The sequence below is a fragment of the Aquarana catesbeiana genome, linkage group LG05, assembly GCF_042186555.1.
Source record: "Aquarana catesbeiana isolate 2022-GZ linkage group LG05, ASM4218655v1, whole genome shotgun sequence".
In the NCBI taxonomy this organism is placed as follows: Eukaryota; Metazoa; Chordata; class Amphibia; order Anura; family Ranidae; genus Aquarana; species Aquarana catesbeiana.
The window spans coordinates 615,044,507-615,058,154 of record NC_133328.1 but is presented as its reverse complement, the minus strand read 5'-3'; the positions used below and the strand labels follow the sequence as shown (position 1 = coordinate 615,058,154).

The following is a 13,648-nucleotide window of genomic DNA, read 5'->3' as shown; positions in this document are numbered from 1 at the left end:
CCTGTCCCTGCTGAAGAAAAGCATCCCCACAACATGATTCTGCCACCACCATGTTTCACGGTGGGGATGGTGTCTTCAGGGTGATGTGCAGTGTTAGTTTTCGCCACACATAGCATTTTGCTTTAGGCTAAAAAGTAAAATTTTGGTCTCATTTGACCAGAGCACCTTCTTCCACATGTTTTCTGTGTCCCCCACATGGCTTCTTGCAAACTGCAAAGGGGACTTCTTATGGCTTTCTTTCAACAATAACTTTCTTCTTGCCACTCTTCCATAAAGGTCAGATTTGTGGAGAGTACGACTAATAGTTGTCCTGTGGACAGATTCTCCCACCTGATCTGTGGATCTCTGCAGCTCCTCCAGAGTTACCATGGGCCTCTTGGCTGCTTCTCTGATGAATGTTCTCCTTGCCCGGCCTGTCTGTTTAGGTGGACGGCCATGTCTTGGTAGGTTTGCAGTTGTGCCATAGAGGGGGGGGATTTACTAAAAGCAAAAAGTCTGTGCACTTTGGAAAGTGCAGTTGCACTCTGCAAGAGCAGTTCCTCCAGAGCATAGTAAGTGAGCAGGAGCTCTGCTTACTTTCATCAACCAATCACGTGCAAGCAAAAATGCTGTTTTTTTATTTTCCATGCATGTGATTGGGTACTCTTTGCAAAGCGAAGCTTTACCTCATTTACTAAGCTCTGGAGCAACTGCACTTGCAGAGTGAAATTGCACTTTCCAAGGTTCACAGTCTATTGGCCTTTAGTAAATCAACCCCATACTCTTTCCATTTTCGGATGATGGATTGAACAGTGCTCCGTGAGATGTTCAAAACGTGGGATATTTTTTTTATAACCTAACCCTGCTTTAAACTTCTCTAAAACTTTATCCCTGACTTGTCTCGTGTGTTCCTTGGCCTTCATGATTCTGTTTGTTCACTAAGGTTCTCTAACAAACCTCTGAGGGCTTCACAGAACAGCTGTATTTATACTGAGATTAAATTACACACAAGTGGACTCTATTTACTAATTAGGTGACTTCTGAAGGCAATTGGTTCCACTAGATTTTAGTTAGGGGTATCGGCATAAAGGGGACTGAATACAAATACACACCACACTTTTCACATATTTATTTGTAAAAAATGTGGTAAACCATTTATCATTTTCCTTCCACTTCACAATTATGTGCCACTTTATGTTGGTCTATCACATAAAATCCCAATAAAATACATTCACGTTTTTGGTTGTAACATGGCAAAATTTGCAAAATATCAAGGGGTATGAATACTTTTTCAAGGCACTGTAGGTGGGGGTAGCTGCTGCCCCCCCCCACCACCACCACCACCACAGCAGCCATGCAGAGGGAGAGGTAGTCATGAGGAACATGGCTTCTCTATGGTTTCCTGAGTCACTGGGCCAGTAATCCGATTGGATGCTGAATGTCTGTGTGACTCTGGCGGCCATCTTTGGTGTTGCAGAGTCTATTTAAGACCCTGGCCCCTGGGTTTGGCATGCATTCGTGTGTGGGTAATGTAATGCAGGCAAAGGTTACCCATCTGTCAGGGACAATATTACCCTGTTTCCCCGAAATTAAGACCTATCATGACTGTCATTGATGGCTGCAATATAAGTCCTACCCCCCAAATAACCCCTAGTTAAAGTCCTTGTAGATCTTATTTTCAGGGTAGGGCTTATTTTTGGGGAAACAGGGTAGGGTTTATTTGGGGGTAGGGCTTATATTGCAGCCATCACCGACAATCACGCTAGGTCTTATTTTGGGGGAAACAGGGTAGCAGTAGGGAAAGGTTCAAGACGAGTAGGGAAAGCTTAGGGCTCTGCATTCCCCTTCGATATATTCCAGTTTGGACCAGGCCTCATTACGTCCCTCCAGACAGACGCTGTCAGTTCGGCTGAAGCATGCTCCGCTACATGTTGTTGGCATCTATGAGTGTTAACTGTTGGGCCTCCTCCCAAGGGGTTGTTGAAAACTCTTTGCATTTAATTCAATACAAGTTCTATCATTTACACCTGGACTGTGTGTGTGTTATTGGCGCCACACCATGCTGCACCCACCCATGTGTTCACACGGCCAAAATGTAAACAGACCTGTGCTGAGAGCGCGCCCCCAGCCAATCATGTGACCGCTGTGACAGCCAATCACGGCAGTCAATTGATCAGAAACTCCTGGCATCAGAAACCCCTTAAAGGGCCGGGAGGCGAAGGCGTTAAGGGGTCAATTAAAGTAATACCTGATGATCCTGTCATGGAGACCCTTTTTCAGGCACTTTCTATAATAGCGTGACAGCTGCCCTGTGTTCCAGTCGTGCTCCTGTGTCGTCACCTTGTCACACAGGTATCAGGCATTGACTACAAGTGGCCTATTCAACACACATGGTCCACTGTTGTCACCATCAGTGCACTGAGATGCAAGGGATACAAAAGGCGAAAACAAGTATTTTATTAAAATAATGGCAGTTGTTTATGATATGTGTTGCCTTAGTAAGGTAAATGCCATTTAATTTGGATTTACATAAGTGCCAAACATCTAACATCTAATATAGTAAATTGGATTGCTGCCTTCCACCTGACCAGACTGAAGTTTTGTGCTACCCATAGTCCTGGCTCAGACCTTGGCAAGGGGTGAGGAAAGATTTATATTATGTACTTTGAGTAATTAAGTGCCCTTTAAAGAGTGGCTTCAAGAACATAAAATATGGATTGTTAATGCCTTTCAGGAAACATTGCAACTGTGTAATTTCAGAACATCCAAATGCATTTAATACAGCTTAAATCTAATCACTTGTCACAAACTCAGCAGGCTTTTCACAGTGAATCTGGGATGTCACATGATCCTGCCTTGTAGAACTTCCATCTCTGAGGACAGATCTCAAAACATGGAAAGACTTACCGTACGTTTTCAGAGCCTCAAACCCAGGTTCATTTAGAAAATAAAATACGCCAAATATACACTGCACCCTCAAAAAATGATGCAAATAAATGAAAATGTAGAGCAGCTACTGTACCTTTTCAAGCGGAACTTTACCCATAACAACTTGATAAAAAATAATTTTCTTTAGCAAGGAACATACATTCAACATAACACTTATGCTACCAAAATTAGTGTGTGATGTAAATGGCCTCTAGCATTGATCCGGTTTGTTTTTTGCTGGAGTCGGCCATTTTGCTGAAGCTCAGATCCCCTGAACAGTAGTAAATCATAAAGCGGTGTAACGACATATTTTGTGACCTGTCGCAGTTTGCTACGGAAGTGACGTTCCATCGCCGCCATCTTGCTACACCCCACACTCAGGGTTGACAACTGCCAGTAAATTTACTGACAGTTTGTAAAAATATGGGATTTTTTTTACAACTGCCAGTAAATATCAGGGGCTCATAATTTCATGCTGTGTTGATTTTTAAGTGAAAACCAAGAAAATTACTTGTCAGGTATTGTCAGTGTTTCCATATCATTGTTATATTGTTTAAATATTCACTGTGTTAGTTTTCAATAGGAGTTCTGTAATTTCACAGGTTGCCAGTAAAAAATGTGCTCCACCAGTAAAGTTTCCATGTTTAGTCAGTAAAAGATGCTGCGGTAGGTTGGCAACCCTGCCCACACTTGTCCACAGTAAGGATACACTAATGCCGCGTACACACGGTCGGACTTTTCGTCTACAAAAGTCCAACGGGCGCTGACGGACTAAAGCTGGCTGGTAATCCGATCGTGTGTGGGCTTCTCCGGACTTTCAACTGACTTTTTTAGCCTCAAATCCGACGGACTTTAGATTTGAAACATGCTTCAAATCTTTACGTCGTAAGTACGACGGACCCCGAAATCCGCTCGTCTGTGTGCTAGTCCGACGGACAAAAACCCATGCTAGGGCAGCTATTGGCTACTGGCTATGAACTTCCTTATTTTAGTCCGGTGTACGTCATCACGTACGAATCCGTCGGACTTTTGTGTGGTCGTGTGTAGGCAAGTCCGTTCGTAAGAAAGTCTGCCGCAAGTCCGCCGAAGGTACGTCGGAAGTATGTCGGACAGGCTGTCGGACTTTTGTAGACGAAAAGTCCGACCGTGTGTACGCGGCATAAGAAGGGGGAAAGCGGACATGTTGTTACACCCACCAGAGTTTAGCATTTTACACGTATTTATAACAGTAAACTGCGTTTATATAGGGAAATACAGTACTTACAACTCCGTCTGACTGGTTAGATGTTGAATTTTAAAAGCAGTGAAACTACTGTGAGATTACTAAACCTATGAGATGTGCAGGGATGCCGCTGCTTTTAAAATTCAACATCTAACTAGTCAGACGGAGTTGTAAGTACTGTATTTCCCTATATAAACACAGTTTACTGTTATAAATACGTGTAAAATGCTAAACTCTGGTGGGTGTAACAACATGTCCGCTTTCCCCCTTCTTATGCCCTGTACACACGGTCGGACATTGATCGGACATTCCGACAACAAAATCCTAGGATTTTTTCCGACGGATGTTGGCTCAAACTTGTCTTGCATACACACGGTCACACAAAGTTGTCAGAAAATCCGATCGTTCTGAACGCGGTGACGTAAAACCTGTACGTCGGGACTATAAACGGGGCAGTAGCCAATAACTTTCGTCTCTTAATTTATTCTGAGCATGCGTGGCACTTTGTGCGTCGGATTTGTGTACACACGATCGGAATTTCCAACAACGGATTTTGTTGTCGGAAAATTTTATAGCAAGCTCTCAAACTTTGTGTGTCGGAAATTCCGATGGAAAATGTGTGATGGAGCCCACACACGGTCGGAATTTCCGACAACAAGGTCCTATCACACATTTTCCATTGGAAAATACGACCGTGTGTACGGGGCATTAGTGTAGCCTTACTGTGGACGAGTGTGGGGTGCAGCAAGATGGCGGCGACGGAACATCACTTTCGTAGCAAACTGAGATGGGTCGCCGAATATGTCGTTACAGTGGAATTAAACCCATCGATTTAATGGTTTTAAAAATTAGTTACATTTCTGGAATACTGGGGTTGCTAACTGTCAAATTTGCTTTTGTTCTCAACCAAACTGTCAAACCATCAAATGGCTGGTGTCATAAATGATCACATGTGAAGCACCATGGCAGTCTCAGATCAAACAGAAGCAGCTTCCTTGACACTAAAGGATAGGAGGGTTTAATTCAGCTTTAAAGAGAAGCTCCAGCCTCCTCACCAAAAAATTAAAAGTCAGCAGCTACAAATACTGTAGTTGCTGACTTTTAATATTAGGACACTTACCTGTCTAGGGATCCCGTGATGTCGGCTCCCCAGCCGATTTTTTAATTGGCTCTCGGTTGTTGCCGCCGCCATTCGTTGTAAGGGAAACCGGCAGTGAAGCCATGGGGCTTCACAGACGGCTCCCTACTGCGCATGCGCGAAGCGCCCTGCACTTTGTGAATGGCCCAGCGGTGGGGGGGAGGAGAAGGGGGCCGAACTTTTGAGGGACCTCGCCGGAAGTGGGGACATGTACCTGTTAAAGAGAGGTACCCGCTCCCCCCTCCCCCCCGAAAGGTGCCAAATGTGGCAGAGGAGGGGGGGTCACACAAGAGGAGCTTCCCCTTTTGGGTGGAGCTACACATTAAGGCTGTCGGCAGAACGGACTCTACAAACTCAACAGTGCCTAAAATTGGAGAGCAACTGAGCATGTGCAAAGCAGGGTCAAACAGTATATTACTTGATTTTAAACAGTTCAGGCACTTATTTTTAATGTTATAGCTATACCTGCAAAAGGAGCCAGCCTGAAGTGATCTAGTAGGACTTTAAAACAACATAAAACTGCATAAAAACACAACAACAATAAACCGAAAAAAAAATTTTTTAAAGTTAGCAGCTACAAAAAGTATAGCTGCTGGCTTTTAATAATCGGACACTCACCTGTCCTACGGTCCAGCAATACTGGCATACGAAGCCTCGCTCCTCTCCACCTCCTCCACGGCGCCGGCATCACTACTGTGGGCGCCCGGCTGTGGCTTCACAGCCGAGCATGCACTGCGCATGCGCGAGACGCACTGCGCGCTGTGATTGGCCAGGCAATTTTCTGGGACCTGTGATGTGTGCCAGAAGATTGTAGGGAGGGAGGGGGGAGAGGTGAACTTCCGGTGCCGCGGAGCCCCAGGAGGAAGTGGGAGCTGGGTGCCTCTAAAAAAAGGGTAAACCCCCCCCCCCAAAAAAAATGACATGCCAAATGTGGCATGTTAGGGGGTCACCGTCACCTAAAGCGGAAGTTCCATTTTTGGGTGGAACTCCGCTTTAAGTGATAGACGATGATATAAATATGGCATAAAATCTTTACAACATATAGTGTTATCAGTCATATAAAATGTAGCAAAAAAATCTTGATCCCCTGCAAAATCTGTGCATTATTACACACTCTGGCGCCACCACTTATTGGATGCAACTTGCCGTATTTATTTAAACCCTGTAGGTTAAAATGCGCTCATGGACAATCCTAATAGGATCCAAGACATGATTTCACCAAAGGTAAAGCTCCCCATAAACTAATACAAAGTACAATCTAATTGTATAATCTCTGTACATTCTCCTTAAAGCCCAACTCTGAGAAATGTAAAAACTTTCCCTTGCAGTGCGGCTGCGCCTCGTTTAGGTCTAGGGGACTTGTTAAAGTAAATCTATTTACCGGATCTTAGGCTGCATCCCTTGCTTTAGGTAGGCAGTAGGGGGGTGGTAAAACTGCAGCTCAACCGCCTGCTTTTACTGCCACCTGGAAGCCTGTGTGAGTGAGCCCTTTAAAGGGTTAGTTCACCTTTTTTTTAACACAGGTGGGTTGGTTCACCTTTACCAAAAAAAAATGCCTATGCAGATAAGGAGCATCTGTAGATAAAAACAAACTGTGCAGCTCTGACTAAAGTTGAATAATGCCCTTGCTATAGGTGTAGGCATTGCACCTCCTGAAGCCTGATGGGAATAATTCCAGGACGTTGCTAGGACGTTGCTAAGTGAGGCCTAGTTGTTACTGCTCACCTCCACCATCATAGGAGTAAGCTCTCAAATTCTGAGCTCAGAGATACTACATCAGGGGAGAGTATGTGAGGGGGTTTGAATCAGAGAAAGAGCTCACTCCTGTGATGGTCAGCAGTAATGATTAGACCTCAGGCTGGATTCACATACCATGTTTCCCCGAAAATAAGCCCGGGTCTTATATTAATTTTGGCAAAAGACACAGTAGGGCTTATTTTCGGGGTAGGTCTTAACATGTAATGTGTTGTCTTCTCTCCCCCTCTCTCTCCCTGCCTGACAGGAATGCCCAGTGTTAACTGAGTTAAAATGCTTGTAAAATCCTATAATCCACTCTATCACAGTAGTATATATTGTATAATGTGTGTGTTTCTGTAATATAATTGTGCCAAATACCTTCGTTATAGCGCCGTTTTGCGTTTCTGTGACCCGCCAGAGCTCTCTTCCCCGCAATTATATTACAGAAAACACACACATTATACATTATATACTACTGTACTAGAGTGGATTATATGATGTTACAAACATTTTAAACTAGGGCTTATTTTCAGGGTAGGGCTTATATTGCAGCCCTCCTTGAAAATAAGGCTTGGTCTTATTTTCGGGGTAGGTCTTATTTTCGGGGAAACATGGTATATGCGAATTGGAATGCGTTTTTAACCGCATCCAATTCGCATACCATGTGAATGTGACCGGCTTTCAATGGAGCTGGTTCACACATGTGTGAGGCAGTTGCGGTGTGGTTTTAAAAAGGGTCCTGTGTGTTTTTGGGTCCGTTTCAGGTGCGATTTCAGGTATAAATTCACACCTGAATCGATAAACAGAAACGCACCAGACTGCCGCACTGAAACCGTGGCCGCATATGTGTGAACCCAGCCTGAGTTGCCAATGTCCTGGGAGTATTCCAGTCAGGCTTCATAAGGTATGTAAATGGCCTACACCTATAGCAAGAGTATTATTCAACTTTAGTCAGGGGTGCCCAGTTTGTTTTTACCTACAGACGCCATTACTTGCATAGGCAGTTTTTTGGTAAAGGTGACCAAACCCTTTAAGCGGCAACAACAGCCAGACAAGGTTGTACACATGTCATGGCCATGATGCTTTGTGGCTGCAGCAAAAATTATAACCAATGTCCCGTTCAGACAGCACTACTGCTGCTGAATGCGACCCATTCAAGGAGAATGGAGAAACATTGCAACTGCGCATATAATACACATCGTTGCAGCATGGTGGTGCAGGCTTTCTGGATTTAAAACAGGGGATGAGGAGGCGACATATCACCTCCAAGCCGCCATTCAATCACCCTCTGAAAAGTGGTGCTGTGTTGATCATCTTTCGGGGGGCAACAGGGACTGACGCATTTGTAAAAAGCGTAAAAACGTACATTTCCATGTTGCAATATAGCATTATGCAGTTGGCATTATGGAGTATGTCCTAATATACAGCATGGAGCAGAGCAGAACTGTGAGGCGGGTAAAGCAATAAACACTTTTACACAACTACCATCACCATTGACAACCTCTGCTACATCTTGAAATTAGAGCGTCCACACCACACCACATGAATTATACAGCCAATGTGTGTGTAGAAGCGAGCGCGAGAAGATATGCAGGTTGTCCACACGTCACAATGGCGAACAACTGATGAAATCAATGATTCGCTCTCTCCAAACGAGGAATGTCAAAAGATAGATTGGACCCCGGAGGCTGTGACATTTATTATAAACACAGAGAAAATGATTGAGGCCTGGTATTGTCAGTGAGGCCTGTGAGGTGATTAGGTGCGGACCTGGACAATGTGTGGGTGACCAATTGGCATTTTTACTGTGGTGAACGACCCGACAGTGAATGCTGATCCAACTGATTATTTGACTCTCAGTAAATTTACCTCTGTTATACACAGGCATGTACCATATAGAAGATGCTTCTTGGCACAAGAGCTTGGATATGCTAATTATAGGCTCAGTTCACAAAGCTAAGGCCTAGTTTACATGGGGGGGCTGGGGGCAGTAAAAGTAGATGATTAAGCCATGCTTTTACTGCCTCCTGACTGCACTTCCGCAAGTTAGCATGGACAAAGGCCTTGTTAGTACACACTGCTGCAGTCACAGTGTGACAGGTCACAAATTCCGCCACAGGTCATGTCAGGTCACTCCAAAAACATGCTGGTGGGTTAATTGGCTTCTGTCTAAATTTCACATTGAAAAGTTTTTCAGGCGCTAAGTGCCGGTTCACACTGGTGCGATGCGAGAACACTGCGAATCCACTGCGTGTTCCCGCATCGCATGTCAGTTCACACTGCCATATGCGAATCGCTGGGGAGTGTCAATACATTGTTAACGACACCCCCAGTTCAGCTCGCATATCGCACTGCGAACTGACAGTTCGGACATGAATCGGATCGCATATGTGTGAACACACATGCGATCCGATTCTGGTCCGAACAGAAAAAAGGGTCCTGTGCGTGTTTGCATCGAATGCGGTGCGATATCAGCCATACTATCTCTATGGCTGATATCGCACCACACAGACATCGCATGTAATGTGAACGGCAGTGCGCTGCAAATTACATGCAATGTCTGTGCGATGTTTGGCATCGCACCAGTGTGAACCGGCACTTAAGGGCTAAAAATATCACCTGTAAAACGCCGCCTCCCCTGCAGCCCCAGTGTGAGAGCCCGAGTGCTTTCACACTGGAGCGGTGTGCTTGCAGGACCTTAGAAAAAGTCCTGCAAGCAGCATCTTTGGGGCTGGCGGGAGTGGTGTATACACCGCTCCTCCATCGGCCCCGCCCATTGAAATGAATAGACAGCGCTGCCGAAGCGCCTGCAAAGTGCTTCAGCAACGGTGCTTTTCGGGCACATTTAACCCTTTCTTCGGCCGATAGCAGGGGTTAAAAGCGCCCCACTAGCAGCTGAAAAGCGCCGCTAAAACTATGGTAAAGTGCCGCTAAAACTAGCGCTGCTTTACCGCTAATGTTGCCCGCTGGCACTGTGAAAGGGGTCTTACTGCTTATCTCCCCCATCACTGGAGCAAGCTCTTTCTGTGATTCAAACCCCTCTCACGTGTTGTTTCTCTCTCCTGTCTTATTATTTCTGATCTCAATATTTGAGAGCTCCCTCCTATGAAGTTGGAGGCGAACAGTAAGAGCTAGGAGTTTCTTAGCAACGTCCTAGCAACAAGGCAGGACGGGATGATGCCATGGCTGGGAGTTTCTCCCGCTCGGCTTTGGGAGGTACATAAATGGCTTACACCAGTAGCATGGGCTTTATTCGATCTGGTCAGTTGTCACTGGAACAAGAGGTGAGGAGAAATCTTACGAAGGGGGTCACCTGTTGTGGGGACATCTTTATGAAGAGAATTCCCTTCATTTTGGGAGATTTCCTTTCACTTCCTGTTGTGTCTGTGGAATGGAAGTGAAGGGAAATGTCCCAGATGGGGCACAGAGGGGAACAGAATAAACTGGCGGGGGTGTTTGTTAACCCTTCTCTACTATATCCAAAATCTACGGGAAGCTTTGGCTTTACATACACCTCAAACTGATGTATGAGTGCGTGTGTATACGGGGCACTATATATATATATATATATATATATATATATATATATATATATATATATATATAGTATGTACATATTTAATAAGACTGTGTGTATATACATATGCAGGTAGTTATGTATTTATATTTTACATGAAGTAACTATATGTGGGCTGTTGTCTCCATTTATACATCTATCTCTGTGTCTATACATCATCCAGAGTACACAGCTCTCTCGTACACGGCCAGTCAGTGTGGTGGTGAAGATGTGACCAGAGAGTGAATGAGGGAACGCGCCTCCCCCCCCCCCCTTCCAAAACTTCCTTGTTGTCAGGCAGGTGAGCGCGCACTCTCTGCTCTGCTCTCTCCGGCGCGCGCCCCCAGAAGGAGGAGACAGGAGGGGAGGGGGGGGGGGGGGGGGGAAAGGGCGCGCTCCCCGGCCGCAGCGCCGTGTCCCCGCGGTGTGCGCGCTCCCTGCTGGCAGCCAGGCGGCGGGCTGGACGGTTGTGTGAGGAGGACGGAGAGCCGCCATAGAGCTGAGAGGAGAGAGAGAGAGAAAGCGGAGCTGAGGAGGAGGAATGGTCCGGCTTCTGGTTGGGGAGATGATGATGAGTCAGGCTGGGGGTGAATGAGGAGGAGGAGGACAGACATCTCCGGGGAACAGGGACACACACAGGAGGACGGAGTGCGAAGCCTCACCACTGACATGTATGTATTCTGTATGTAGAGAGACACATACATGTACATACACTGACATATATGATCTATGGGTGGACTGACATGTATACTGTGTATTCTTTATACTCTTCATCTATATGTCTTATCTTTATATATATATTCTCCTTATCTATGTGTGTGTATATATATGTGTGTGTATATGTGTGTATATATATATATATATATATATATATATATATATATATATACTGCCCTTATCTATGCATTGTATACAGTCCTTATACTTGTATAAAGATCTCATATATGTATTCTGAGCCAACCCTGTGTACTAGATATTCTATATAGTGTCCTTTTATTTGTGTGTTATCTTCTCTATCTATATATTTTATTTTTATATATAATTATTTTTTGCGTACTGTGTGAACTCTATTATTTATATATATATATAGTCCTTTTATACTTCATACTCTGCCCTCCCCATATATACCCCCTATAATTCTCCTCCTCACTGGTCTATGGTGATGATGATGATTGTCCTGCTGGTCTGTGTGTATATATATATATATAATGTGTTTATGCTGATTGCCGGTGATCTGTATGATTTTTGCGGTTGCCAGGTGATGGTGTCGGTGTCCCCCCTGTCATATCTGTATGTCTGATGGGGACGTGTATTATCTGTATTCTACTCTCGTTGCTTCTCTGTCTTTTATCTTCCTGTGTATGTTAAGTGTTTCCAGGGCCGGTCTGCATTTTCTTCACTTCCTCCTGACATGTACGTATTTGTGCTGTCATCTTACCATGTGTATGTGAGTCTCCTCCTGACATGTATGTGTGCTATCATCCTTCCATGTGTATGTGAGACTCCTCCTGACATGTATGTGTGCTGTCATCCTTCCATGTGTATGTGAGACTCCTCCTGACATGTATATATGCTATCATCCTTCCATGTGTATGTGAGTCTCCTCCTGACATGTATATATGCTGTCATCTTACCATGTGTATGTCAGACTCCTCCTGACATGTATGTATGTGCACGCTGTCTATCCTATCACGTCCTATCGTGTGAATCTTTATGACATGTATGTGTGACTTTTTCCTGGCATGTATGTATGTGTGCTGTCATCCTATCATGTTTGACTTTCTGGCATGTGTGTGTGCTCTCGCCCCAACAGCTGTGACGCTTCCTGACATGCATGTACTGTATGTGTGTCTGTCATGTGTGACTCTCCTGACATGCATGTACTGTATGTATGTGTGATGTCATCCTGTCATGTGTGATTTTTATCCTGGCATATATGTATGTGCTCTCCCCCTACCGTGTATGACTTTTCCTGGCCTTTATGTATACATGTGTGAGTCTTAATGACGTGTGTTTGTGACTTTCTGATATGTGTGTGTGCACGCTCTCACCCTACCTTGTGTGACTTTCCTGTCAACGTATGTATGTTATAATCGTGCCATGTGTGACGCTTTCTGACATTTGGCTTTGTGTTGTCATCCTACTATGAGTGACTTTTCTGACATGTATGTATCTCTGCTCTCATCCTATGAGTGACTCTTCCTGACATGTTTGTATGTGTGCTGTCATTCTATCATGTGTGACTTTCTGGCATGTTTGTGTGTGTGTTCTCTCAGCCCAGCATCTTACAGTACATGCATGTCAGGAAGAGCATGTGTGATGTCGTCAGCCTGTCATGTCTGTATGCATGTGTGGCCCTTCCTGACATGCGTGTACTGTATGTATGTGTGTGCTCTCACCCTATTTTGTTTGACTATTCCTGACCTTTATGTGATTCCTCCAGACTTGCATTTATGTGACGCTCGCATATGTAATTTTCTGACATACATATGTCTGCACTCTCACCCTACCTTGCGTGACTTTTCCTGTCACGTATATATATGTGCCATGATCAGGTCTTGTGTCTGTGCCTTGCAGCGCACCTCTTGCACTGTTATCCGTGTTCATATGATATGGATGTTGGCACATACACCCGCAGTAATTACAATCTGTGTCATGGTCCTGACCTGCCCGGGTTTTTCTGCTGTCCCTCAGGAATTCACATGCATTGCTTTTTATTATAATTGCTCCAAGTCCAGTTCTGTATACTGCTAACTGGGGGGGGGGCTTCTGCATTCTGTCCTGACATGCATGTATCTGTGATATCCTGTGTATTCTACAATCTGTGTGCTCTCATCATAGAATGGGTGTATCAAGTTGTTCTATGGACAGTATCTTATTCTTTTTATATGTAGCATTTTCTTGACACAATATGTATATATACACCGCACACCTTTCCTTGTCTTTTGTACACACATCATTCTCCTGATATGTAAATGTTTTTTTTTTCGCCATGCATACTATATACTTGGCCCATATGTATGCTATATATGTTACTTTACCATTCTCCTTCATTCTGTGTATATCTTCTTCTTCTCTCTGGCTTTTA

The 13,648-nt window shown here is 44.5% G+C and overlaps 1 protein-coding gene across 4 annotated transcripts in view; it reads left to right on the top strand.

Annotated features, from left to right (window-relative positions):
* Positions 1-13,648, top strand: part of ASAP1 (ArfGAP with SH3 domain, ankyrin repeat and PH domain 1) — a 411,321-nt gene that overhangs the window by 100,016 nt on the left and 297,657 nt on the right. For 3 of the 4 annotated variants that reach the window (XM_073632260.1, XM_073632259.1, XM_073632256.1), the window contains exon 1: positions 10,927-11,231. The exons of the other annotated variant lie outside the window; for it this stretch is intronic. In XM_073632260.1, the coding sequence (XP_073488361.1) occupies positions 11,152-11,231 (80 nt within the window). In that variant the 5' untranslated portion in view covers positions 10,927-11,151. Of the gene's footprint in view, positions 1-10,926; positions 11,232-13,648 lie in introns of those variants that run through there. 4 annotated transcript variants of the gene reach the window in all.